The sequence below is a fragment of the Lissotriton helveticus genome, chromosome 4_1, assembly GCF_964261635.1.
Source record: "Lissotriton helveticus chromosome 4_1, aLisHel1.1, whole genome shotgun sequence".
Classification (NCBI taxonomy): Eukaryota; Metazoa; Chordata; class Amphibia; order Caudata; family Salamandridae; genus Lissotriton; species Lissotriton helveticus.
In genome coordinates, this window is record NC_136063.1 from 7607251 (window position 1) to 7633087 (window position 25837).

The 25837-nt window shown below is 48.3% G+C and overlaps 1 protein-coding gene across 2 annotated transcripts in view; it reads left to right on the top strand.

The window, feature by feature from the left end:
- Positions 1-25837, top strand: part of LOC144826890 (ly6/PLAUR domain-containing protein 2-like) — a 70407-nt gene that overhangs the window by 43477 nt on the left and 1093 nt on the right. For both annotated transcript variants that reach the window (XM_078685346.1, XM_078685348.1), the window contains exons 2-3: positions 1112-1234; positions 19457-19633. In XM_078685346.1, coding sequence (XP_078541472.1) covers positions 1112-1234; positions 19457-19632 — 299 coding nt within the window. In that variant the 3' untranslated portion in view covers position 19633. The remainder of the gene's footprint in view (positions 1-1111; positions 1235-19456; positions 19634-25837) is intronic.

The window sequence follows — 25837 nt, forward strand, 5'->3', positions numbered from 1 at the left end:
GTCTAGTGGCAGTCTATGCCGCCTGTACTGTTCATGCTTACTTAACTGTATTCATGCCTGCTTATGAGATGCTCTTTTTCCCTGTACTGAATTTCTTGCAGGGGTGGGCCTCTACAGTTCCTGAGGGGGTCGAGTACTGATCCCTCATGATGCATAACAGCACTATTTTGATGATCTGATTTTGGTTGCAAGACTGTTGATATTTACAAGAGGAAATGCTTATGATTGCTTCCTAAAGGTTAATCCATCGTTTATGAAACTACCTTTTAGCCTGCTGAATAGTATAACGCAACAGGCTGTGTTATTTGGAGTTTTCTGCGGTACTGAAAGTACTTAACCACATTGGTGCTAAGGCAATTCCTGCTGGGTGCTGAACTCTCCAGATTTCCATTGTTCATGACAAGGTCAGCTCGTCATTAGCACAGGAGCAGTGAACTACATGACGAGCTGACCTTGTCATGAGCACGGAAGGGGTTAATGAAATGTTTTACCATTTTACAGGAAAAGTATTTTGAAAGGCGTTCCTGCAATGTTCTGATGAGATACTTTAATGAAATGCTACTGGGTTGCTAATGCATTATTTGCTTTGATCGAAAGTCTATATAAAAGATCTTGATTTTCAAACACAACCATTGGTGTGGTCTCCATTATTCCGCCACTGTGTGTTTCATTGGATGTGAGTGTTAAGTAGCTGCTTTACACATAAGCCCCTGGCCGCCTTCCTGCTCGAGCCAAGCTACCGACCGGCGAACTGGTGGTCCCAGTTCTTACAGAGCCATAGAGAGAATGGGCATATCGAAGGGTAGATTTAGAGTGCAGCGGGGGCAGGCTTGCCTTGGCATGTTGGGATTCTTGTTCCTGATCTTGAGAAAACCTGAGAAGGAGTGTGAGAAGGCAAAAGTCTAACTCGCCTGTGCATGATCTGTGTGAGGATACAGTCTGAAGAAAACACCTGCATGTATGAGAGTGATCTATGCATGCCCTGTGTGAGAGTGGGATGCTGAACAAACAAGCACCTAACCCACATGTCACAAAGATCCAAGGGTGCTCTGTGCCGCCCTGTGTGTGAGGTGAGACCTAATTACATGCCATATCTCTTTGTGTTTTGCAGCTTGTAACTTGGCTTGCTTCACCTGCACCAACCAGCCTACATATGACAACTGTAGGGTGACCACTGTGTGCGAAGACGCCTCAATATTCTGCAAGACCATGATTACCAACATGAGCACAAGTGGTAAGCATTGTACAGGATCATGGGTAAAAGAAACTGAGGGGACGGCAGAGCAGGAGTGTAATGAAACCAGAGGAGCTGCAGAGCAGGAGTGTAATGAAACCTGAGGAGCTGCAGAGCAGGAGTGTAATGAAACCTGAGGGGCTTCAGAGCAGGAGTGTAATGAAACCTGAGGAGCTGCAGAGCAGGAGTGTAATGAAACCTGAGGAGCTGCAGAGCAGGAGTGTAATGAAACCTGAGGGTGCTGCAGAGCAGGAGTGTAATGAAACCTGAGGGGCTGCAGAGCAGGAGTGTAATGAAACCTGAGGAGCTGCAGAGCAGGAGTGTAATGAAATCAGAGGAGCTGCAGAGCAGGAGTGTAATGAAACCTGAGGGGCTGCAGAGCAGGAGTGTAATGGAACCAGAGGAGCTGCAGAGCAGGAGTGTAATGAAACCTGAGGAGCTGCAGAGCAGGAGTGTAATGAAACCTGAGGAGCTGCAGAGCAGGAGTGTAATGAAATCAGAGGAGCTGCAGAGCAGGAGTGTAATGAAACCTGAGGAGCTGCAGAGCAGGAGTGTAATGAAACCTGAGGGGCTGCAGAGCAGGAGTGTAATGAAACCTGAGGAGCTGCAGAGCAGGAGTGTAATGAAACCTGAGGAGCTGCAGAGCAGGAGTATAATAAAACCTGAGAGGCTGCAGAGCAGGAGTGTAATGAAACCTGAGGGGCTTCAGAGCAGGAGTGTAATGAAACCTCAGGAGCTGCAGAGCAGGAGTGTAATGAACCCTGAGGGGGCTAAGGAGCAGGAGTGTAATGAAACCTGAGGGGCTTCAGAGCAGGAGTGTAATGAAACCTCAGGGGAACTGTACTTACTGCCGCCACCGCCGAGAGTCCTAAAACGCTGAATCTGGGACCAGCCGCCACCGCCAAGAGTCACAAAGGCTGCAACTACCGCGCCGCCGCTCCGGGGACAACAATACCCTGCAGGCCACGCGGCGGTGCGCAGGAACCGACAGGGAAGGCGGGGACAACGCGCCAGGAGGCGCTATTAAATCCCTGAGACCCCGGCAGAGCGGGGTAACTGTACTTACTGCCGCCACCGCCGAGAGTCCTAAAACGCTGAGTCCGGGACCAGCCGCCACCGCCAAGAGTCACAAAGGCTGCAACTACCGCGCCGCCGCTCCGGGGACTACAATACCCGGCAGGCCACGCGGCGGCGCGCAGGAACCGACAGGGAAGGTGGGGACAACGCGCCAGGAGGCGCTATTAAATCCCTGAGACCCCCGCGTCGTGGGACGCGAGCGGGACGCCCGGGGCTAAGCCCGGGCAAAGGGCGGGCCCTCTACGGCCCTCATCGGCACGAGGAGGCAGGGGCAGGGCCCAAAACTCTGCACAAATATCCGAAGTAAGTCTGATCCCATCACGCATAATTGTAAGAGTAAAAGATACCTCCATAGACTGCTAAAACTAAGTACCTGCTCCCACAGCATTCAAAAGACAAATTAACATGTCTAAATCAAAAGTGAATGTTCCCGTCAATACCATAGACAATTACATGGTACAAAAAGTTGTCCAAATCAACCATGACAGGCGATCATCTCTGGGGTTGAGCCATTCACCTGATATGCATTTTGATAATACACAACCACCCACCTCTACCCTTGATATCAGCAATGAGGTGTTCCAGACCCAGGATGACATCCCTTTGACCCAACTTTTGGTGGTCATAGATGAACCAGTCCTTGAGAGTTTACAAGACCAAGAAATAATCTCCATAGAAGAGGAGGCCCCAGCACCGAGAATAGTAAAGGGGGGGGAGAAGATCTTGCCCAAACGAGGTGGCCTACGGTCAAGTAAAAAACATCCCAATGGGTCACTTGAGAAAAACAGTGTAGAAGAAACAAGTGCTTTGATAGAAGGAAAGGTATATATGGACGATGAGCAATTTAAAAAGTTATTACATGCTATAGATTATAAAATTAAATCAATAACCAAACCACTCTTAAACAAAATTGATAATTTAACTGAAGAGGTGAATAGACTAGGGAACCTCTTGCAAAAATCAATAGAGGAGAACATAAAAAACCCGCCATTGAAAGCACCTGCAGTTGACTCCAAATCTACCCAAACTGCCCCCAGACAAGAAGTACTAGTAGATACTCCCACAATCAACTTGGAGAGCTCGGATTATGGGAGGGGGGGGTAAGAGTCTTGGACCCAGATACCAACATAAGGAACAACGCAGGGCCAATCCATACACATAGCATAGAAGATGCTAAGCTAGACAAAGGGGCAGTAGAATTAGTTGTTGAAGCTTCTCCATTAATACTAGTCCTCGCAAATGTTCCTCAACTGGAGCGAGGACAAGCAGAGAACATTCCCTCCCTAATAAATAAATCTCTTCACTGGTTATCAGGGAACATGGCTTTTTTGCAAGGAGGCAGGGACCAGTTGGCACAAGAAATAACTAAAGCTCGAAGAGTTGAATGGATCGGGGGTGGCGCAAAAAAGTTTAAGGGGGATTGTGTGGTGCTGCATCTTACTGATCCAGAAGTTCTGCCAAACATATTAGCTAATATATATCCCCCCCAGCGCAGAACCACGGAAATTGTGCCATTAACGTTGGATTTTTTCTATCCAAAAAAAAGCTACACCCTAAATCCAACCATGTTGAAAACTAAATGGAACCCTGTAATAAGGAAAGCCAAAACTAGTGGAAAAATAAATCATTGGGGAATACCGTTGGAAAATAGATTCTCGTCCCTTTCTGGGCTAAGTGAATGTGATTGACTGAATGAAAGGTCTACCACAGAAGTGGCTAAGGCTATTGTATCCTACGAAGGAAAATACAGTATTTTAAATAATGTAGAACTAAATTGCAGTGAGAAAGTAACGTCCATCCATAGGGAAGATACCCTTAGCATAGCTGAGCTAATCCCGCTAAATTCCCTTACCAATATAAATGAAGAGGAAATTAATCCTTCACACCTTCCGCCTTGTTCTAATCAGTGCCCTTTGCTACAAAGGGGCATTGCTCAGACAGAAGGTAGCACAAAATTCATCTCCTGGAATATAGCAGGTATCCACCATAAAATGGAGACCCCGGAATGGTGCGAGTTTATTGATAGTTATGATATTATCATGATGCAGGAAACCTGGGCAGTGGCACCAGTTTTTCGCCTGGGGTTTCTAAATTATCATATACCCGCGAAAAAGAACATTAAGGGACGTCCCTCAGGGGGATTAATCATTTGGGTACGACAATCCCTACTATGCACCATCAAAAAGAGACCCATTAACAACAGTGACCTGCTTTCGTTAGTGCTCACTAGGGCGGATGGCCAAAACTTGGCTTTATATAACATTTATGCCAGGGGAATGCAAGGGGGCGTTGCCTCTGATGTGATAGGTGCATTAGATCATGACCTAGAGATCCTACCCGCAAATCATACTATTTGCGTGGGGGGAGATCTGAATACAACATTTGAACCGTTAGGTTGTGAGGATAATGATCTGACCCAAGAAGAAGACTCTAAATGGGGTATTCCGCAATTGGATTTACCACTGGTAAAGAAGTGGACAGAAGTAGCTATACAGGCTAAGAGCTTATGCCTGTCCAGAGGCCTGAGGGCAGTAAATGGCCGTACTGCTTCTGACCCCCAGGGTAATCCCACCTTTGACAATGGGAGGTCAAGGAGTAGGATAGATTACATTCTCATTGATGTTAGAGACTGGCCCAAAGTGGTAGACATGCAAGTGGTACCGAGATTGGAGAGCGACCACAATCCTTTGTGTTTGCTCATTAATCTGGTACCAGGTGAAAACACAACTAACCAGAGAAAGGGTGTGGCAACATTAGATGTTGTTTCATCCAATAATCTCCGTCATATTAAATGGGCAACATTGATGGATAACCTAGGGGACATGCAGGTCTTAGAGGAATTAGTTAATGTAGAGGTTACCAGATTACAATCTCTTACTAATGAGCTGAATTTTAACCATTTGATTGAAGAGTCACAGCAAAAGCTGTTTGCTAATATTCAGAAGTTATTCTTCAAAAAAACTAAACAGAAGAAAGGTTTCAGAATACCAGTAAAAGAAGCATGGTACGATAATTCGTGTAGAGTAGCGCGACAGAAACTCAGTATAGCGCTGAGGACAAAAACAGAAGTATTAAAAGCCAGGAATGATTATAGAACAGCACAAAATAGGGCAAAAAGATTGTGGGATGAGAACACGTGGCTAGATTTGAAGAAAGCTTGTGCTGCTAAACATCAGAAGGAGTTCTGGGCTATATTAAAGTGGGGTAAAGGGGGAACTGCAGATTGCCCAAAAAATCATGTAGCGAAGAATGACTGGGTGGAATTCTTCAAACCGCAATACGCAGACAATTTACCTCCCCCAATAGAATCCCCCCTACAAAGGGTATTTTATACCCAAGAACTATTTTCATTAAAAGATGCACAAGTGGCAATGGATGGAGTAACCAGAGGCAGGGCGCCAGGCATTGATGGAATACCAGCGGACGTGTTCCTAGCGGACAGGACTAACTGGTGTAAATATTTTGTATGGCTCGCTAATGCTATTGCACAAGGTGCCACGATCCCAGCAACATGGAAGGGCGCGGAGATAATACCGGTCTTTAAAAAAGGGGACAAGGCTCTTCCTAGCAACTATAGGCCCATCAGCCTTATAGACGCTGCGCAAAAACCGATGGGTAGGATGCTACAAAACAAAATACAAGCCTGGATTGATGATAAGGACATCCTCTCCCCGTACCAAGCCGGCTTCCGCCCCCTAACTAGCTCTGTTGATCAGATATTCCACTTTTTGACAATGTTCTGGAAAAATGTAACCCTGACAAACGGTCCATTATACGCTGTCTTCGTGAATCTGAAGTCAGCGTTTGATTTGGTACCCCGACACAAACTTTGGATTGTCTTGAGGGATCTTGGAATAAGTCCAGAAATGTTGACCCTGCTTGTGAGATTGCACGAAGACAACTACGCCCGGATTAGGTGGGGTGCCCAGGGAGATGTCACAGAATCCTTCCCCGTGGAGCGGGGAGTAAGGCAAGGCTGTGTCCTGGCACCCACCTTATTTTCACTGTACATCAATGGTATAGTTGATTTCTTGAGACAATCCACGACAGATGCCCCAATATTAGGTGGGGAGCGAGTACCAGTATTGATGTTTGCCGACGATACCTTGCTGGTCTCGCGGACCCCCAGTGGATTACAAAAGACACTCAACATTTTTGGTGACTTCTGCCGGATCCGGGGCTTAGAACTGAACACAACAAAGACAAAGTTCATGAACTTGTGCCCGATTAAGAAATTCAAGGGGAAAATATATTTTAATGGCTCGGTATTGGAGGAAGTGAATGCTTTTACCTATCTAGGCATTTCATTACAAGCAAACATGAACTGGAAATCTCATATGGACAATGTGGTGCTAAAGTTTAATCAACTAGCAGGTTCAATAGCACTAAAACATAAATCTTCATTTACAAAACCCATCCAGCCAATTATGGAGATCTACAGCATGAAAGTTTTGGGAGCCTGTTTGTATGGATCAGAGTTATGGGGCTTTTCAAATTTGAATCCACTAGTCGTCGCCGAAAATAAGTTTCTTCGACGAATGATTGGGGTACCCCAGAGCACACCCACGATCCCACTACAATATGATCTCGGGAGGAAAAAGGTAGAGGACATGGCAAGACTGCGTCCCCTCCTATATTGGAGATGCATAAAAACCACTCCCGAACTGAATCATTATGCAGCTGCCCTTATGGATGTTGTAAGCTCCGATCGCTTTCATAAGATATTATGGCTCAATGAAGTAAGAACCTTGCTCCAGAAACTGCACCTAGATTACCTGTGGACAGCAGTAGATCCACAAGTTTTTCCATCCAAGACATGTTTGAAAAAAATGTACTGGGATATGATATTTAACACGGCACTGATTTCTAACCAACCATCGATGTTGACATCTCAGTTCTTGGATTTTAAACCCATACCAAAATATGAACAGTATTGGGACTTGATTTCCAAACCCCTAGATAGAAAGTTATATTTCCAGTTTAGAATTGGTTCCCTACCCCTTAATGCTTTTACTGTCAAATGGTCCTCCGGAAATGTGAATACTTGCTCCCATTGCAAAGTACATGTAGAAGACATCCCACATTTTTTGTTTGTTTGCCCGCTATATGCTGCCCCAAGAAGTAGATGGCTAAAACCGATATGCAGGAATTTGGGGACTAGGAATTACTCAGAGGCTCTGAGAATACTAAGATCTAACTGTGTCCCCCATCTTGCTATTGCTGTAGCCAAATACATGGGGTGGGCCTGGCTAATACGCACGCGCACTTTAAAATTGTAACTATAATTGAATGTGTATGCAAGGCTCTATGCTGTGACTTGGATTTTATAATGTTTGACCTTTTATGAACTGAACTATTCGCCAGCACTACATCTAAATGCACGGTTTAATCTGTTTTTTATCTTGCTCTTAATTTTAGAATAGTATTTATTGTTATAGCCTAGGGAAACATGCTTTTATGACAGTGTTGTCGAATAAAGTATTTAAACTTGACTTGAAACCTCAGGAGCTGCAGAGCAGGAGTGTAATGAACCCTGAGGGGGCTGCAGAGCAGGAGTGTAATGAACCCTGAGGGGGCTGCAGAGCAGGAGTGTAATGAACCCTGAGGGGGCTGAAGAGCAGGAGTGTAATGAACCCTGAGGGGGCTGAAGAGCAGGAGTGTAATGAACCCTGAGGGGGCTGCAGAGCAGGAGTGTAATGAACCCTGAGGGGGCTGCAGAGCAGGAGTGTAATGAACCCTGAGGGGGCTGAAGAGCAGGAGTGTAATGAACCCTGAGGGGGCTGCAGAGCAGGAGTGTAATGAACCCTGAGGGGGCTGCAGAGCAGGAGTGTAATGAACCCTGAGGGGGCTGCAGAGCAGGAGTGTAATGAACCCTGAGGGGGCTGAAGAGCAGGAGTGTAATGAAACCTCAGGAGCTGCAGAGCAGAAGTGTAATGAAGCCTGAGGGGCTTCAGAGCAGGAGTGTAATGAAACCTGAGGGGCTGCAGAGCAGGAGTGTAATGAAACCTGAGGGGCTGCAGAGCAGGAGTGTAATGAAACCTGAGGGAGCTGCAGAGCAGGAGTGTAATGAAACCTGAGGAGCTGCAGAGCAGGAGTGTAATGAAACCTGAGGGAGCTGCAGAGCAGGAGTGTAATGAAACCTGATGATACAAGACCGGGGCCTGGACGTCCTGTACCTCACAGAAACCTGGCTTTCTGCTAGCACGGACGCAGATATTGTCAATGCCCTTCCCCCAGGCTATCTTATCCAAACCATACATAGACCTAAAGGGAGAGGAGGGGGGTGGCAATTATCCATAGAGAACAGCTTACGTGCCGGATTAGCAATGCCAACATCACAGAGTGCGAAAGTTGCCACTTCTCACTCCAAATTTCCCCGGGACACTCCATCTCAGGATTACTAATTTACAGGGAAGTTCATTAACGCCCTCACTGACGTACTGTCACAATTAGCCTCCTCTGCTTCGAACTTTCTTCTTGTGGGTGATCTCAATCTGCACCTTAATGACCCCGCAGATTCCCCAGCCTCGGATTTCCTTCAGGACCTGAGGTCATTTAATATCCGACTGGTCAACAAAGAACCTACCCATGATAAAGGTCACCTTCTGGACCCGGTTCTGACCAACATTGCGGATATTTCCTCAGATCCTCCCATCTTTTTTCCGTGGTCAGATCATTGTCTGGTCCCCTTTTCCTGCCCCCATGCCATAGCACCCCTCCAACCGCCCAAAACCCAAGTGAAGGGCCGACGTTGGCACAAGCTGGATTCAGTTGAATGGGCCGGCGTACTCGCAGACTCTACCCCTATTCTCTCCACGGACCCGGCCACGGCCGACGAACAATTTAACTTCTCGGTCACATCCTCTCTGGATAAACTTCTCCCTAATACCACCACTCTTAAACATACTAAAAGAGTGGCCCCTGCCCCCTGGTACACTCCGGCTCTTTACCAAATCGCATCACAAAACTATAAAATTGCCCTCCGTAAAACCAAAAGTCTTTTCTTCCAAGAAAGAATAGAACACTCCACGAGTTCCAGTAAGGAATCTTTTATCATTTTAAAAGAACTCCTCAAAGTCCCTGACCCGGGACCCAGAGATCCCCCAGATCCTAAAACTGATGAGGAGAAATGCCATAAGTTAGCGGAGTTTTTCAAGGAGAAAATCCAAATTATCCTCGATTCCATTCCATCCACGACTCCGAGCGAGGGAAAAGATACTAGCACCCCTCTCACCCCCCCATGTCTCACTTCCTGGGAACAGGTGACGGCTAAAGAAGTCGAAGACACGATGCAAGTCATCAAAAGCGGATCACCCAGGGATCCTGCCCCTTTACGTATCCTCAAAAGGGTAGCACCCACGATCGCCCCCCTCCTCACCCACCTCATCAATAACTCTCTCCTATCAGGAGTTGTCCCCCCAGCTGGAAATCGGCAGTCGTCAAGGCATTACTAAAAAAACCTGCCCTTGACCCTGCCGACCTGGCAAATTACAGACCTATTTCCCTTCTCCAGGGAACGAGTAAAATCGCGGAAAAACTGGTGAACAGGAAGCTTTCACAATTTTTGGAGAACAACAACTGCCTAAAAAACTCACAGACGGGATTCCACCCCGGGCAAGGCACCGACATCGCCCTTCTCATGGCGTTGGAGGAGGCCAGAGCACTCTTAGACGAAGGTGGATCAGTGGCAGTGATCCTCCTCGATCTTAGCGCGGCCTTCGACACCGTCAACCATCAGCTCCTTATCCAACGACTTAGGAGCGTCGGCATCGGAGGAATGGCTTTGTCCTGGATAGCGTCCTTTCTGAGTCAGCGCTCCTTTCAAATCTAGGAGAATAACACCTGCTCCTCCGACATCCCCCTCCAATGTGGCGTGCCTCAGGGCTCTTCCCTGAGCCCCACATTATTTAACATCTACATGTCCCCCTTGGAGGAGGTCGTAATTCCGTTCGGAGTGAGCATCGTCAGCTATGCTGACGACACTCAGTTAGTGGTGTCCCTCTCGCACCCTAAACAACAACCTGCAGACCTTTACAACTGTCTTACGCAGATACAAGGGTGGATGAACAGATCGTTTTTGAAGCTCAACGGAGCAAAGACTGACATTCTCCTCCTCGGTCAGAAGGGACCCACTTCACTCCAAAACATCTGTCCCCCCTGCTTAGGCCCTCTCCCGGATTCGAAATCAGAGGTGAAGAGCCTGGGCGTCTGGCTCGACAAAGAACTATCATTCACAACACAGGCACATAAGGTTGCCGGGATGTGTTTTGGGTTGCTTAGGTCAATTCGGAAGATCCTGCCCCTACTCCCTTTCAACTCCCAAAAACTTCTGATTCAAGGCCTGATTCTCTCCAGGCTCGATTATATCAACTCCATTTATCTTGGGGCCCCGGAGGCAACCCTGAACAAACTTCAAAGGATCCAAAACACAGCAGCCCGGATCCTCACCAACACCCCCGCCAGAGTCTCTGCCAAACCAGCTCTGAAGCGCCTCCATTGGCTCCCGGTGAGAGAACGGGTAAAGTTCAAAGCCCTCTGCCTGGCACACAGGCTGATTCAAAATACTGGCCCCCCAGGACTAAAAAAATTTATCAAATCCTACAAAGCCCCCAGATCCCTTCGATCCGATCAGGAACATCTAATCGTCATCCCTAGAGTCAAGAAGGCTCGAACTGGAGGCAGGCGCTTCTCGGTCCATACCGCACGCCTCTGGAATGCCCTTCCTTACCATCTGAGAACTGAACCTATCTACTTAAGGTTCAGGAAGCTACTGAAAACTCACTTCTTCCCTTAAACTTTCCTTCCCTCCCCCGCTGACCCGCCAGGTGTACTGATCCTAGCGCTGGGATACCTACGGGTGACTACGCGCTCTATAAAATTAAAATAATAAAAATAATAATAATAATGAAACCTGAGGGGGCTGCAGAGCAGGAGTGTAATGAACCCTGAGGGGGCTGAAGAGCAGGAGTGTAATGAACCCTGAGGGGGCTGAAGAGCAGGAGTGTAATGAACCCTGAGGGGGCTGCAGAGCAGGAGTGTAATGAACCCTGAGGGGGCTGAAGAGCAGGAGTGTAATGAACCCTGAGGGGGCTGAAGAGCAGGAGTGTAATGAACCCTGAGGGGGCTGCAGAGCAGGAGTGTAATGAACCCTGAGGGGGCTGCAGAGCAGGAGTGCAATGAACCCTGAGGGGGCTGAAGAGCAGGAGTGTAATGAACCCTGAGGGGGCTGCAGAGCAGGAGTGTAATGAAACCTGAGGAGCTGCAGAGCAGGAGTGTAATGAAACCTGAAGAGCTGCAGAGCAGGAGTGTAATGAAACCTGAGGAGCTGCAGAGCAGGAGTGTAATGAAACCTGAGGAGCTGCAGAGCAGGAGTGTTATGAAACCTGAGGGGGCTGCAGAGCAGGAGTGTAATGAAACCTGAGGAGCTGCAGAGCAGGAGTGTAATGAAACCTGAGGAGCTGCAGAGCAGGAGTGTAATGAAACCAGAGGGAGCTGCAGAGCAGGAGTGTAATGAAACCTGAGGAGCTGCAGAGCAGGAGTATAATAAAACCTGAGAGGCTGCAGAGCAGGAGTGTAATGAAACCTGAGGGGCTTCAGAGCAGGAGTGTAATGAAACCTCAGGAGCTGCAGAGCAGGAGTGTAATGAACCCTGAGGGGGCTAAGGAGCAGGAGTGTAATGAAACCTGAGTGGCTTCAGAGCAGGAGTGTAATGAAACCTCAGGAGCTGCAGAGCAGGAGTGTAATGAACCCTGAGGGGGCTGCAGAGCAGGAGTGTAATGAACCCTGAGGGGGCTGCAGAGCAGGAGTGTAATGAAACCTCAGGAGCTGCAGCGCAGGAGTGTAATGAAACCACAGGAGCTGCAGAGCAGGAGTGTAATGAAGCCTGAGGGGCCTCAGAGCAGGAGTGTAATGAAACCTGAGGGGCTGCAGAGCAGGAGTGTAATGAAACCTGAGGGGCTCAGAGCAGGAGTGTAATGAAACCAGAGGAGCTGCGGAGCAGGAGTGTAATGAAACCTGAGGAGCTGCAGAGCAGGAGTGTAATGAAATCAGAGGAGCTGCAGAGCAGTAGTGTAATGAAACCTGAGGAGCTGCAGAGCAGGAGTGTAATGAAACCTCAGGAGCTGCAGAGCAGGAGTGTAATGAACCCTGAGGGGGCTGCAGAGCAGGAGTGTAATGAAACCTGAGGAGCTGCAGAGCAGGAGTGTAATGAAACCTGAGGAGCTGCAGAGCAGGAGTGTAATGAAATCAGAGGAGCTGCAGAGCAGGAGTGTAATGAAGCCTGGGGGGCCTCAGAGCCGGAGTGTAATGAAACCTGAGGGGCTCAGAGCAGGAGTGTAATGAAACCAGAGGAGCTGCGGAGCAGGAGTGTAATGAAACCTGAGGGGCTGATGAGCAGGAGTGTAATGAAACCTGAGGAGCTGCAGAGCAGGAGTGTAATGAAACCTGAGGAGCTGCAGAGGAGGAGTGTAATGAAACCAGAGGAGCTGCAGAGCAGGAGTGTAATGAAACCTGAGGAGCTGCAGAGCAGGAGTGTAATGAAACCTGAAGAGCTGCAGAGCTGGAGTGTAATGAAACCTGAGGGGCTGCAGAGCAGGAGTGTAATGAAACCTGAGGGGGCTGCAGAGCAGGAGTGTAATGAAACCTGAGGAGCTGCAGAGGAGGAGTGTAATGAAACCAGAGGAGCTGCAGAGCAGGAGTGTAATGAAACCTGAGGAGCTGCAGAGCAGGAGTGCAATGAAACCTGAGGGGGCTGCAGAGCAGGAGTGTAATGAAACCAGAGAGGCTGCAGAGCAGGAGTGTAATGAAACCTGAGAAGCTGCAGAGCAGGAGTGTAATGAACCCTGAGGGGGCTGCAGAGCAGGAGTGTAATGAAATCTCAGGAGCTGCAGAGCAGGAATGTAATGAAACCAGAGGAGCTGCAGAGCAGGAGTGTAATGAAACCCGAGGGAGCTGCAGAGCAGGAGTGTAATGAAACCTGAGGGAGCTGCAGAGCAGGAGTGTAATGAAACCTGAGGGGCTGCAGAGCAGGAGTGTAATGAAACCTGAGGGGGCTGCAGAGCAGGAGTGTAATGAAACCTGAGGGGGCTGCAGAGCAGGAGTGTAATGAAACCTGAGGGGGCTGCAGAGCAGGAGTGTAATGAAACCTGAGGAGCTGCAGAGCAGGAGTGTAATGAAACCGGAGGGGCTGCAGAGCAGGAGTGTAATGAAACCTGAGGGGGCTGCAGAGCAGGAGTGTAATGAAACCTGAGGGAGCTGCAAAGCAGGAGTGTAATAAAACTGGAGGGGCTGCAGAGCAGGAGTGTAATGAAACCTGAGGGGGCTGCAGAGCAGGAGTGTAATGAAACCTGAGGGGGCTGCAGAGCAGGAGTGTAATGAAACCTGAGGAGCTGCAGAGCAGGAGTGTAATGAAACCTGAGGGAGCTGCAGAGCAGGAGTGTAATGAAACCTGAGGAGCTGCAGAGCAGGAGTGTAATGAAACCAGAGGGGGCTGAAGAGAGGAGTGTAATGAAACCTGAGGAGCTGCAGAGCAGGAGTGTAATGAAACCTGAGGAGCTGCAGAGCAGGAGTGTAATGAAACCAGAGGAGCTGCAGAGCAGGAGTGTAATGAAACCTGAGGTAGCTGCAGAGCAGGAGTGTAATGAAACCTGAGGGGCTGCAGATCAGGAGTGTAATGAAACCTGAGGGGCCTCAGAGCAGGAGTGTAATGAAACCTGAGGGGCTGGCAAGCAGGAGTGTAATGAAACCGGAGGGGCTGGAGAGCAGGAGTGTAATGAAACAAGAGGGGGCTGCAGAGCAGGAGTGTAATGAAACCTGAGGGGCTTCAGAGCAGGAGTGTAATGAAACCTGAGAGGCGGCAGAGCAGGAGTGTAATGAAACCTGAGAGGCGGCAGAGCAGGAGTGTAATGAAACCTGAGGAGCTGCAGAGCAGGAGTGTAATGAAACCTGAGAGGGCTGCAGAGCAGGAGTGTAATGAAACCTGAGGAGCTGCAGAGCAGGAGTGTAATGAAACCTGAGGGGGCTGCAGAGCAGGAGTGTAATGAAACCTGAGGAGCTGCAGAGCAGGAGTGTAATGAAACCGGAGGGGCTGCAGAGCAAGAGTGTAATGAAACCTGAGGAGCTGCAGAGCGGGAGTGTAATGAAACCTGAGGGGGCTGCAGAGCAGGAGTGTAATGAAACCTGAGGAGCTGCAGAGCAGGAGTGTAATGAAACCTGAGGAGGTGCAGAGCAGGAGTGTAATGAAACCTGAGGAGCTGCAGAGCAGGAGTGTAATGAAACCTGAGGGCTGCAGAGCAGGAGTGTAATGAATCCTGAGGGAGCTGCAGAGCAGGAGTGTAATGAAACCTGAGGAGCTGCAGAGCAGGAGTGTAATGAAACCTGAGGAGCTGCAGAGCAGGAGTGTAATGAAACCAGAGGGTCTGAAGAGCAGGAGTGTAATGAAACCTGAGGGGGCTGCAGAGCAGGAGTGTAATGAAACCTGAGGGGCTGCAGAGCAGGAGTGTAATTAAACCTGAGGGGCTGCAGAGCAGGAGTGTAATGAAACCAGAGGAGCTGCAGAGCAGGAGTGTAATGAAACCTGAGGGAGCTGCAGAGCAGGAGTGTAATGAAACCAGAGGAGCTGCAGAGCAGGAGTGTAATGAAACCTGAGGAGCTGCAGAGCAGGAGTGTAATGAAACCAGAGGGGGCTGCAGAGCAGGAGTGTAATGAAACCTGAGAGCGCTGCAGAGAAGGAGTGTAATGAAACCTGAGGGGCTTCAGAGCAGGAGTGTAATGAAACCTGAGGGGGCTGCAGAGCAGGAGTGTAATGAAACCTGAGGAGCTGCAGAGCAGGAGTGTAATGAAACCTGCGGAGCTGCAGAGCAGGAGTGTAATGAAACCTGAGGGGCTGCAGAGCAGGAGTGTAATGAAACCTGAGGGACTGCGGAGCAGGAGTGTAATGAACCCTGAGGGGGCTGCAGAGCAGGAGTGTAATGAAACCTGAGGGGCTGCAGAGCAGGAGTGTAATGAAACCTGAGGAGCTGCAGAGCAGGAGTGTAATGAAGCCTGAGGGACTGCGGAACAGGGGTGTAATGAACCCTGAGGGGGCTGCAGAGCAGGAGTGTAATGAAACCTGAGGGGCTGCGGAGCAGGAGTGTAATGAAACCAGAGGGGGCTGCAGAGCAGGAGTGTAATGAAACCTGAGGAGCTGCAGAGCAGGAGTGTAATGAACCCTGAAGGGGCTGCAGAGCAGGAGTGTAATGAAACCTGAGGGGGCTGAAGAGCAGGAGTGTAATGATACCAGAGGAGCTGCAGAGCAGGAGTGTAATGAAACCTGAGAGGCTGCAGAGCAGGAGTGTAATGAAACCTGAGGAGCTGCAGAGCAGGAGTGTAGTGAAACCTCAGGAGCTGCAGAGCAGGAGTGTAATGAAACCAGAGGAGCTGCAGAGCAGGAGTGTAATGAAACCAGAGGAGCTGCGGAGCAGGAGTGTAATGAAACCTGAGGGGCTGCAGAGCAGGAGTGTAGTGAAACCTCAGGAGCTGCAGAGCAGGAGTGTAATGAAACCAGAGGAGCTGCAGAGCAGGAGTGTAATGAAACCAGAGGAGCTGCAGAGCAGGAGTGTAATGAAACCAGAGGAGCTGCAGAGCAGGAGTGTAATGATACCAGAGGAGCTGCAGAGCAGGAGTGTAGTGAAACCTGAGGGGCTGCAGAGCAGGAGTGTAATGAAACTTGAGGGGCTGCAGAGCAGGAGTGTAATGAAACCTGAGGAGCTGCAGAGCAGGAGTGTAGTGAAACCTCAGGAGCTGCAGAGCAGGAGTGTAATGAAACCAGAGGAGCTGCAGAGCAGGAGTGTAATGAAACCAGAGGAGCTGCAGAGCAGGAGTGTAATGAAACCAGAGGAGCTGCGGAGCAGGAGTGTAATGAAACCTGAGGGGCTGCAGAGCAGGAGTGTAATGAAACCTGAGGAGCTGCAGAGCAGGAGTGTAATGAAACCTGAGGGGCTCAGAGCAGGAGTGTAATGAAACCAGAGGAGCTGCAGAGCAGGCGTGTAATGAACCCTCAGGAGCTGCAGAGCAGGAGTGTAATGAACCCTGAGGGGGCTGCAGAGCAGGAGTGTAATGAACCCTGAGGGGGCTGCAGAGCAGGAGTGTAATGAAACCAGAGGGGCTGAGGAGCAGGAATGTAATGAAACCTGAGGAGCTGCAGAGCAGGAGTGTAATGAAACGTGAGGAGCCTCAGAGCAGGAGTGTAATGAAACCTGAGGAGCTGCAGAGCAGGAGTGTAATGAAACCTGAGGAGCTGCAGAGCAGGAGTGTAATGAAACGTGAGGAGCCTCAGAGCAGGAGTGTAATGAAACCTGAGGAGCTGCAGAGCAGGAGTGTAATGAAACCTGAGGAGCTGCAGAGCAGGAGTGTAATGAAACCGGAGGGGCTGCAGAGCAAGAGTGTAATGAAACCTCAGGAGCTGCAGCGCAGGAGTGTAATGAAACCAGAGGAGCTGCAGAGCAGGCGTGTAATGAACCCTCAGTAGCTGTAGAGCAGGCGTGTAATGAAACCTGAGAGCGCTGCAGAGCAGGAGTGTAATTAAAGCTTGGGAAGGTGACTGGGTAGGAGTGGTTTCTAGGAAGCAGGGATACATCGAAACCTAGCAGTGGGCTGAGTAGCAAAGATGTAATAAATCCTGAGGGGATCTTGGCAGGATGGGTTTAACAAAACTTGAGAGTGTTGGGGAGCAGCAGCTAGGACACAGAGATGTAATGCTGAAAGGGTGCTTTGAAGCAGGTGTGTATAACTGCTGTCGGGGGGGGAAGCAGGGGTATAGCAACACTTGAAGTAGGACTGGCAAGCAGGGGTGAACTGAAAGCTGCCAGGGGCTAGTAAGGCTGGGTGTGATGAAACATGATAGCGTCGGGAAGTAGAGCCTGGGATTCAAAGGTGTAACACAACCTGAGTGGACTGGGAAGCAGGAGTGTAATGAATCCTGAAGCAGGGCTAATAAGCAGGGGTGTATTTAAATCTAAGACAAGCTTTTTAAACAGGAGTGTAATCAAAGCTAATGAAGGCTAGTAAGGTTGGGTGTAATGAGAAGAGTTGGGAGTAGTAGCTAGCTAGGTAGCAGAGGTGAAATGAAATCTTAGAGGGTGTTGAAAGCAGGGGTGTAACTGAAGCTGAGTGGGTGTTGGAAGCAGGGGTGTAATAACAACTAACAGTTCTGGGAGGCAGGGATGCAACAGTAGCTGAGGGGTGTGGAAAGTAGCAGCAGGGGTGCAGAGGCTTAAAACATAAGGGGCTGAAGATGAAAGGTGTCTGAGGGTCCCTCTTATGCGATCAAGAAGTCCCCCAACATTTAGGGGGATCTACGTCTTCTACTCAACAAATGTTTTGGGATCTACAGCTCAAGTCATTGCAGTACTAACACCTCCCTCCCCGGTATACTGACAGCGGAGTCCTCTCTACAGACCAGTGGACTGTGAAGTGAGAAGGAAGCTTTAAGCCATGCAGGGAAGGGTAGTGGCCGAGCCAGTGTGCCTTGGGCCCTAGTGGAAGGAAGGCGAGGTCGCCCCTGGCTTCTGTGACAACTTGAGTTCAGGTGCGCTCTGGGCCCTGGTACAGCTGCACCTGCTGCAGCTACAGAGGCTTCCCCCTGCACTCAGGAAGACTTAGCTGGGGAGAGGACAAGTCGACCATTCTGGCATGTCCTCGGTAGCCGGCAAGCCGAGCTCTCAGAACAGGACGAGTTTCCATGTCCCAGCCAGGCCACCATCACCTCGTTCTAACTGTGGTTTTTTGTAGTTTGGGGCTGGTTTAAACATGTTTGCCAGGGCTGAGATTAGTTTTCAGTCCAACCCCACATTCACCATACCTGAAAACTTACCCAGCTCTATGCAAGGGGCCAACAGACTAGAGGCAGGAACTGTGGGGACCGGGAGAGTGCAGCTATGTGTAACCATGTTTCATGGGTGATTCTATGTGCCCTCCGGACACCTCTGCCAATATAGACTTATACATTCTGGCTTGGGGGTGCCTTTCCTGGGAGTGAGCTCAGTACTTTGTTTATGAGCGGCTTGCACCACCGAAGCGTCACTATTTTTGATAATCCAGCAACGCAAGCCTTTCTAATTATATCTGTGAGGGCACAAAAAGCCACCCTGCCTGACTCTCCATGGCCATGGAGTAAGACAAGTCAGTGCAAAGCCCTGCGTTGCCTTATTCTGATCAATGAGGCGTTCCATGGGCGTTGGAGTGAGTTTTCCCACTCAGCAACCATGGATTTTGACACTGCCTCAAATTTACTCGATCACGTAAACTTGGGGCAGCGCCAAACCGTACCCCTCCCCAGAGCAGGCGTAATAAGAATAAATATTTTTTATTTCTCCCTGTTTTGTCCTCTTTCCATCTGTTCCGCACTGTGCAGCACACATAGAAAGAGGAAAATGCATCTCAGGATTGTGTTTGTGCAGGTTGGAGGCACTTCCTGCACAAAAACAATCCTGCTTGCAATGGAGGCACCACTGCACCATGGTCCGAGGGTGCCTGCATTTGGCGCTAAGCAGCAGTTTGTGCACAGGCATACGGTGCATTCCTGTCCTTCCACAGTGGCGTAAAGCAGCGTGGCAAAACGTACGATACTTCCCTGTGCGAACATCCCCAGAAATAAGGGCCTAAGTGCCGGCACCCAAGATATTTCTCAGGAGGCCACTGCAGCTTGATCCACCTGCGGTCATTTCAGCGCTGCCCGATACCAGTCCCAACGGCACATACTTACTGCAATAATCCAACAAGTGTGACAATTCGAACTAGACTAGGTGACACAAAGCGGTAAAAAAGGCAGGAGCACCTTGGTATTATTATTTTCTTATCGTATATATTGCATTTTTAAACTGTTTGCTCATGTGCTTTTTTCAAAAATAGATGAACAGCACCATCATGTGTTGAAATATCATAAGTCTGGGCCAGTGCGATGAAATAAGTGCAGATGTCTAGCACTGGCAAACACCGGCAGAAATTAGGCACTGGGTGGCTTCTAAATGCAGTCATCAATTGACACCAATGTTACAAGCTCTCCACTGCTGGCAACAGGAGCGTGCATGTTTGTTATATAGTATAGCGTCAAGAAGACATGGAACCTATAAGTAGAACCACAGCAACCTTTACTTCTTTTCTTTGCAGCGATACGCATCACCAAGACATGTGAGCGCGCGTGTACGGACAATACCACGAACACCAAGACGGTTACCTGCTGCGGAAAGGATTTCTGCAATGAAGCCACTAACATGAAGACCAGCTACCCTCTGCTCACCCTGGCAGCAGGGGTCAGTGCCTTCCTACTGAGAGCTGCTGTGTAAGGTAAGCAGAAGGCACTCACCTGTCACTGTCAGACTACATGTACATGGTTCTTATGGGGTGTTTCCAGTAGATCTCACTTAAAAAATGTAAATTGATACTTGTATAGCGCACTACTCACCCGCAAGGGTCTCAAGGCGCTTGTACGAATACCGCTGTGGAACCCATCCTGGCTTTCCCTGTGAGGTGTCCACTCCTGGGCACCCCCAAGGTGGAGGCCAGGCATCCTTAGCGTTGTGGGGGCCGTTGTGGAGATTAAGCAAGCTATTGCCCAGAGTTGCAGAGTGGGACTCAATGATTGGAATAGGCACCAAGGCGAGAATTATCAGGTCCGTGGAATTTTGAGCCCAAGACCCACCGAGGCGGGGAATTGAACCCTGGTCCCGGGCTAAACCTCTGCATCAGGGTCTGCCACTCTAACCATTGAGCCACACTTCTCCACCATCAAGCCACACTTCTCCACTTAGGGGGCACCTCCCAGCAGCAGGGGGCACCCCCCTCCAGGACCCAGGGATCAGTGCCCCCCTGCTGAGAACAGCTCTGTAAGGTAACCAGGGGGTGTACCCTGCTGACACCTCATTGTTGGTCTGTATGAACAAGCTGCCCATTGGAGTTTTGCTTGGATGCCACAACTAGAGGACGCCCCCAGGCAGCAGGAGAGATATGCTGTAAGGTAAGAAGTGGGGTACAGTCTACGCATCAATCTCCACAAGACTATGTGTACATGCTATTCAGGGGTGCTACCTGTGGGCACCAGAGACAAATGGTTCCCGCGCTTTCTCAGAAGGGACCAGTGCCCTCCTGCTGAAATCTGTTCTGTAAGGCAAATGGGGGTGCAACCTGCACCCCAGTTACTGCCAGGAAGTGAGCAGGGATCAGTGTCCCACCACTCAGAGCTGTGCTTTAAGGTATACACGTTTACATTGCACCGTTTTTTTAAATGTATTCATTTGCAAAGTTTTACATAGCGCTGGTTAGACCCGGAGGTATCAGAGCGCTATACATGAGGATCAGTGAATTACAGGTTTCATCAATTACAGGAGCCAAGTATAGACATAGAAGAAAAAACAAGAGATTACACAATAATATGAGTAATTAGCACCTAGCATATCAAGACACACATCTTGTGGGGAATAAAAGGGAGAGGGGGAACGGTAAACAGGGTTAAGGAGTGCAGATAGAGTCAGGCAGTCAGGCAAAGGGGAAAAGTACTTCAGGGGGAACAAAGCTTTCAAAGTGGGAGACAGACAAAACCGACCTGATTTTCAATGAAAGAATACGAAGGGAGGGAGTCACGGAGGAAGGAGGCGGGTGAGGGAAAAGAAACACAACGGGAAGACAAGGTAGACAGTGTCCGATGTCCGGCTGGGTAGATGAAGACCAAGGAGGGGGGGGGAACCAGAGCCAAACTCCTCTACAGCTGAATAGTACAGCTCCACCGGGCATTCGCCAAGGTTGCTCGGGCTCCACAGTAAGTACAGACAGTTAGGGTTTCCTCCCTGGGTGCATCCCTATAGTTCCATCAAAAGCACCAGTCGAGGTGTTACTGGGGAGCGCCATCCTCTTTGTCTTGCAGCTTGCCCCCAGGTCAAGAGTGGTGAGACGAGAGGTGGTAGGTAGGCACAGTTCCAGAGTCTGCAGATCTTCCCCATTTCCAGCAGCAGTAGTGAATGTTGGCCATTTGTGCAGGATGCCAGTGGCAGTGGGAGCGCTTTCAATCCTCTTCTGAGTGTGTCTCCCTTGCTGCTGTCGTCACTCTCGGAGAGGTCCTTTTAGCCCTGGAGAACACATGCTGGATCCCTCGCCAACAAGGGGAGACAAGAGTGCTTTTGTGGAAGGCCCACTCGTGGCGGCCATCTTAGGGACAGTCAGGCTGGCATGAATGTCCCTCACAACTGTTAGGGGAAAAGTCCACCCACATAAATTGAACAATGGCTCACAGGGAATCCACAAGTTAATATATATTGCGCAGGAGCTCACAAAAGGGGGCAACAGAAGAGTCACGGGGATGAAATAATTTCAAATATAAGTGTACAAAATCTTTATTTTCTTTTTATCATATTAAATTAATATATTCGTTATTCAAAGCATAAGACATCATAACAATTCAACAAATAAATAGAAAATTATTACCGAAATAAATGTACATAGTATAACATAGTTTCCCCACATCAACCTCTCCACAACCATACACTCACTGGTACTTCAGACACACACATACATTCACGCAAGTTCCACATTCACAGTAAATTCCTCAACGTAATTCCCAAAATGACACAAGAGAGGGATCCAGCGGAGCCTAGATAGCACACTGCTAAAGAGTCCTGGTCGATAAAACAGGATCCCACAACCAGGTAACGCCAACACGCGTTTCGGTGCCAGGCCCAGATCTACGGGCGCACCTTCATCAGGGCTTGCACGTCGAGGAAGGGGGGAAGACAGCTCATAAATGATACACCCGTGACAAATCTTGGCCACTGGGGGTACTGGTCCGTAAGAAAACGCTGCCGGTCCGTGGAAGGTCCGAGGAAATAATAAGAGGCTCACTTCAGTCCATTCATAACCAGTTAAAACGGTTTATTCATCCACCCACAATAATTAGAGCGGTTTCCTAGGTGATTTGGATCTACAGAACGATCGTTTGGAACTCCAAGGAATGTCCCTCACTGCTGTGGGGGGAATTGACAATTAAGTTGCTGGTTCAGTTGCCTGGGATTCTGCTGTCCCAACACAACAAATGTTGGTGGTAATGCTATTGCCGGTAAAGTACAGAATTAACATGTGCTGGGCACCATTTTGTTCATAGATTCTACAGGTGCTGCTACACTTGTGGACTAAAGTGAGTGAGTGAGCAGTTATAATGTGTCAAGGGGCCACAGAATGAAGAAGCGCTGGCAAACTTAGAATTCCGCATTACTCAGGAAACAAATGTTGCGGCGAGATGTGTGTAGACGAGGTTCGAGAGATATTTCAGCCGCCATTTTAAAGTCAGGCAGATACAAGCAGTTTCCCAAGAGCAATCCACATGAAGGGCAGATAAAGCGCAATAGTTTGAACATGAAGGGCACCTTTAGCAGAGGATCACAAATGGCTTTCTTTACAAGAATCAGCTGTTTGGTGAAGGAAACAGATGAACCTCTAGGAGGGGGGGCGCTGTGATTGGGAGCGTCTGCCATTTTGCAGCCGATCCGATGTTCCACTACGGTACATTTTGGCTCCAAATTTGCTCGAAGTTTTGCACATTGTTACATTGCATGCCATTACAACGCAGGTCATTACAATGACTTGCTGTAGGGGGGTAGAAGTTGTTGGATATGTTGGATTTTCAATCTAACACCTTCCCCACTGTTACACACACTGGAGTTGGAATAGTAAATTGTACGATTCCAAACTCCAGCACCACTCACCCTACAGCATAAATAAATAAATCAATATTTCTTTATTCGGTTGAAACAACCATAAATGATAACATCGATTCATCAAAACAGATAAAAACAAATGTTAAAATTCATATAGTATTAAGACAATAAATGGTTAGAAATGTTATTGTTTTCATAAAATAATGTTCCTCGTCAAAACAATAGTTTAGAGTACATCCATGGCTTTCCTGCATCTTACCGCTGACTTGAGAAAGAAGCGAACGCTAAAAGAAACATCAGGGCTACCAAGTTGCTGCAGGTACACCTTATGAAATATTAACCATTTAAAATAAGTTTAAGGAACAATATAAAGTAATACCTATAAAATGGACAAAAGAATAAAAAATGTATTTATGATTGTGTAGAGGTCCCATCACTGGGGCAAGCAGGAATACAGGATCCCCACAGATATATCCTCTGGAAGCACAGCAACCTCCATGCTGGTAACCTTAGATTTACCCAGCCTTACCAGTGCTTTTCTGGGGTAATTCAGCGAAAATTAAAGTGGGGCAGACAAAGGAAGGGACACACCCCTCCACTGTTGCCTTCCAGTATATACAAGACTCCTGATGACTTCATATGCCCGATTACTTGAATGTGACAACTCTTAAAGCTGAGAAACATCTTGGGCATTCGCCTCGACTACCAGGACACCAGCGGGTCTCAGGGCTACCACGACACCACTAGATGTATGGACTACCAAGACACCACCAGATCTCAGGATTAAAGGACACCCACAGATCTATGGACCCCTAGGACACCGCCAGATCAAGAGATGATAGAATCTAGGCTCAAGAACACACAGAGCAAGCTAAAAACCAGATGTGACATCATCGACAGATGAGAGCACCTAGTCTCAAGAATACGCAGAGCAAGTGAACAACCAGATGTGACATCATCAAGAGAGAAGAGCATCTAGACTTAAGTGCACCAGAGCAAGCTAACAACCAGATATAACATCATTGAGAGATGAGAGCATCTAGACTCAAGATCGCCAGAGCAAGCGAAAAAACAGATGTGACATCATCGAGAGATGAGAGCATATAGACTCAAGAGCACCAGAGCAAGCTAACAACCGGACAAAACATCATCAAGAGATGAGAGCATCTAGAATCAAGAGCAACAGAGTAGGCTAACAATCTGATGTGACATCATCGAGAGATGAGAGCATCTAGAATCAAGAGCACCAGAGCAAGCAAACAACCAGATGTGATATCATCGATAGATGACAGCATCTAGACTCAAGATCACCAGAGCAAGCTAACAACCAGATATGACATCATCGAGAGATGAGCTAATCTAGACTCAAGAACGCACAGAGCAAGCAAACAACCAGATGTGACATCATCGAGAAATTAGAGCATCTAGACTCAAGAACACAAAGAGCAAGCTAATAACCGGATGTGACATGATCGAGAGATGAGACTCAAGAGCAACAGAGCAAGTTAACAATCAGATGTGACATCATCGAGAGATGAGAGCACTAGACTCAAGAGCACCAGGGCACGCTAACAACCAGATGTGACATCATCAAGAGATAATGTCATCTAGACACAAGAACACACAGAGCAAGCTAACAACCACATGTGACATGATCGAGAGATGAGAGCATATACACTCAAGATCTCCAGAGAAATCATACAACCAGATGTGAGATCATCGAGAGATGAGAGCATCTAGACTCAAAAGCAACAGAGCAAGCTAACAATCAATTGTGACATCATCGGGAGATGAGAGCATCTACACTCAAAAGCAACAGAGCAAGCTAACAATCAATTGTGACATCATCGAGAGATGAGAGCATCTAGACTCAAAAGCAACAGAGCAAGCTAACAATCAATTGTGACATCATCGGGAGATGAGAGCATCTAGACTCAAGAGCACTAGAGCAAGGAAACAACCAGATGTGATATCATCCAGAGATAAGAGCATCTAGGCTCAAGGGCAACAGAGCAAGCTAACAACCAGAGGTGACATCATCAAGAGATGAGAGCATCTAGACTCAAGATCACCAGAGCAAGCTAACAACCAGATGTGACATCATTGATAGATGAGCGCATCTAGACTCAAGGTCACCAGAGCAAGCGAACACCCAGATGTGACATCATCGAGAGATGAGAGCATCGAGACTCAAGAGCACCAGAGCAAGCTAACAACCAGATATGACATCATCGAGAGATGAGATAATCTAGAATCAAGAACGCACAGAGCAAGCTAACAACCAGATGTGATATCATCGAGAAATTAGAGCATCTAGAATGAAGAACGCAAAGAGAAAGCTAACAACAGGATGTGACATGATCGAGAGATGAGTGCATCTATACTCAAGAGCAACAGAGCAAGTTAACAATCAGATGTGACATCATAGAGAGATGAGAGCACTAGACTCAAGAGCACCAGGGCACGCTAACAACTAGATGTGACATCATCAAGAGATAATGTCATCTAGACACAAGAACACACAGAGCAAGCTAACAACCAGACATAACATCATTGTGAGTCGAGAGTATCTAGACTCAAGAGCAACAGAGAATGCGAACAACCGGATGCGACATCATCGAGAGATGAGAGCATCAAGACTTAAGAGCAACAGAGCAAGCTAACAATAAGCTGTGACATCATTGAGAGATGAGAGGTTAATGAGCAAGTGAGCATGCAGATAGGACAGGCACTAGAGCAAAGGAGCATTCAGGCAGGACAGCATCCAAGCATGATGATATGTAAACAGGTGCCAATCAATCAAGGTATCACACCTATAGAGCAAGGTGTCAAACATACAAGACAGTAT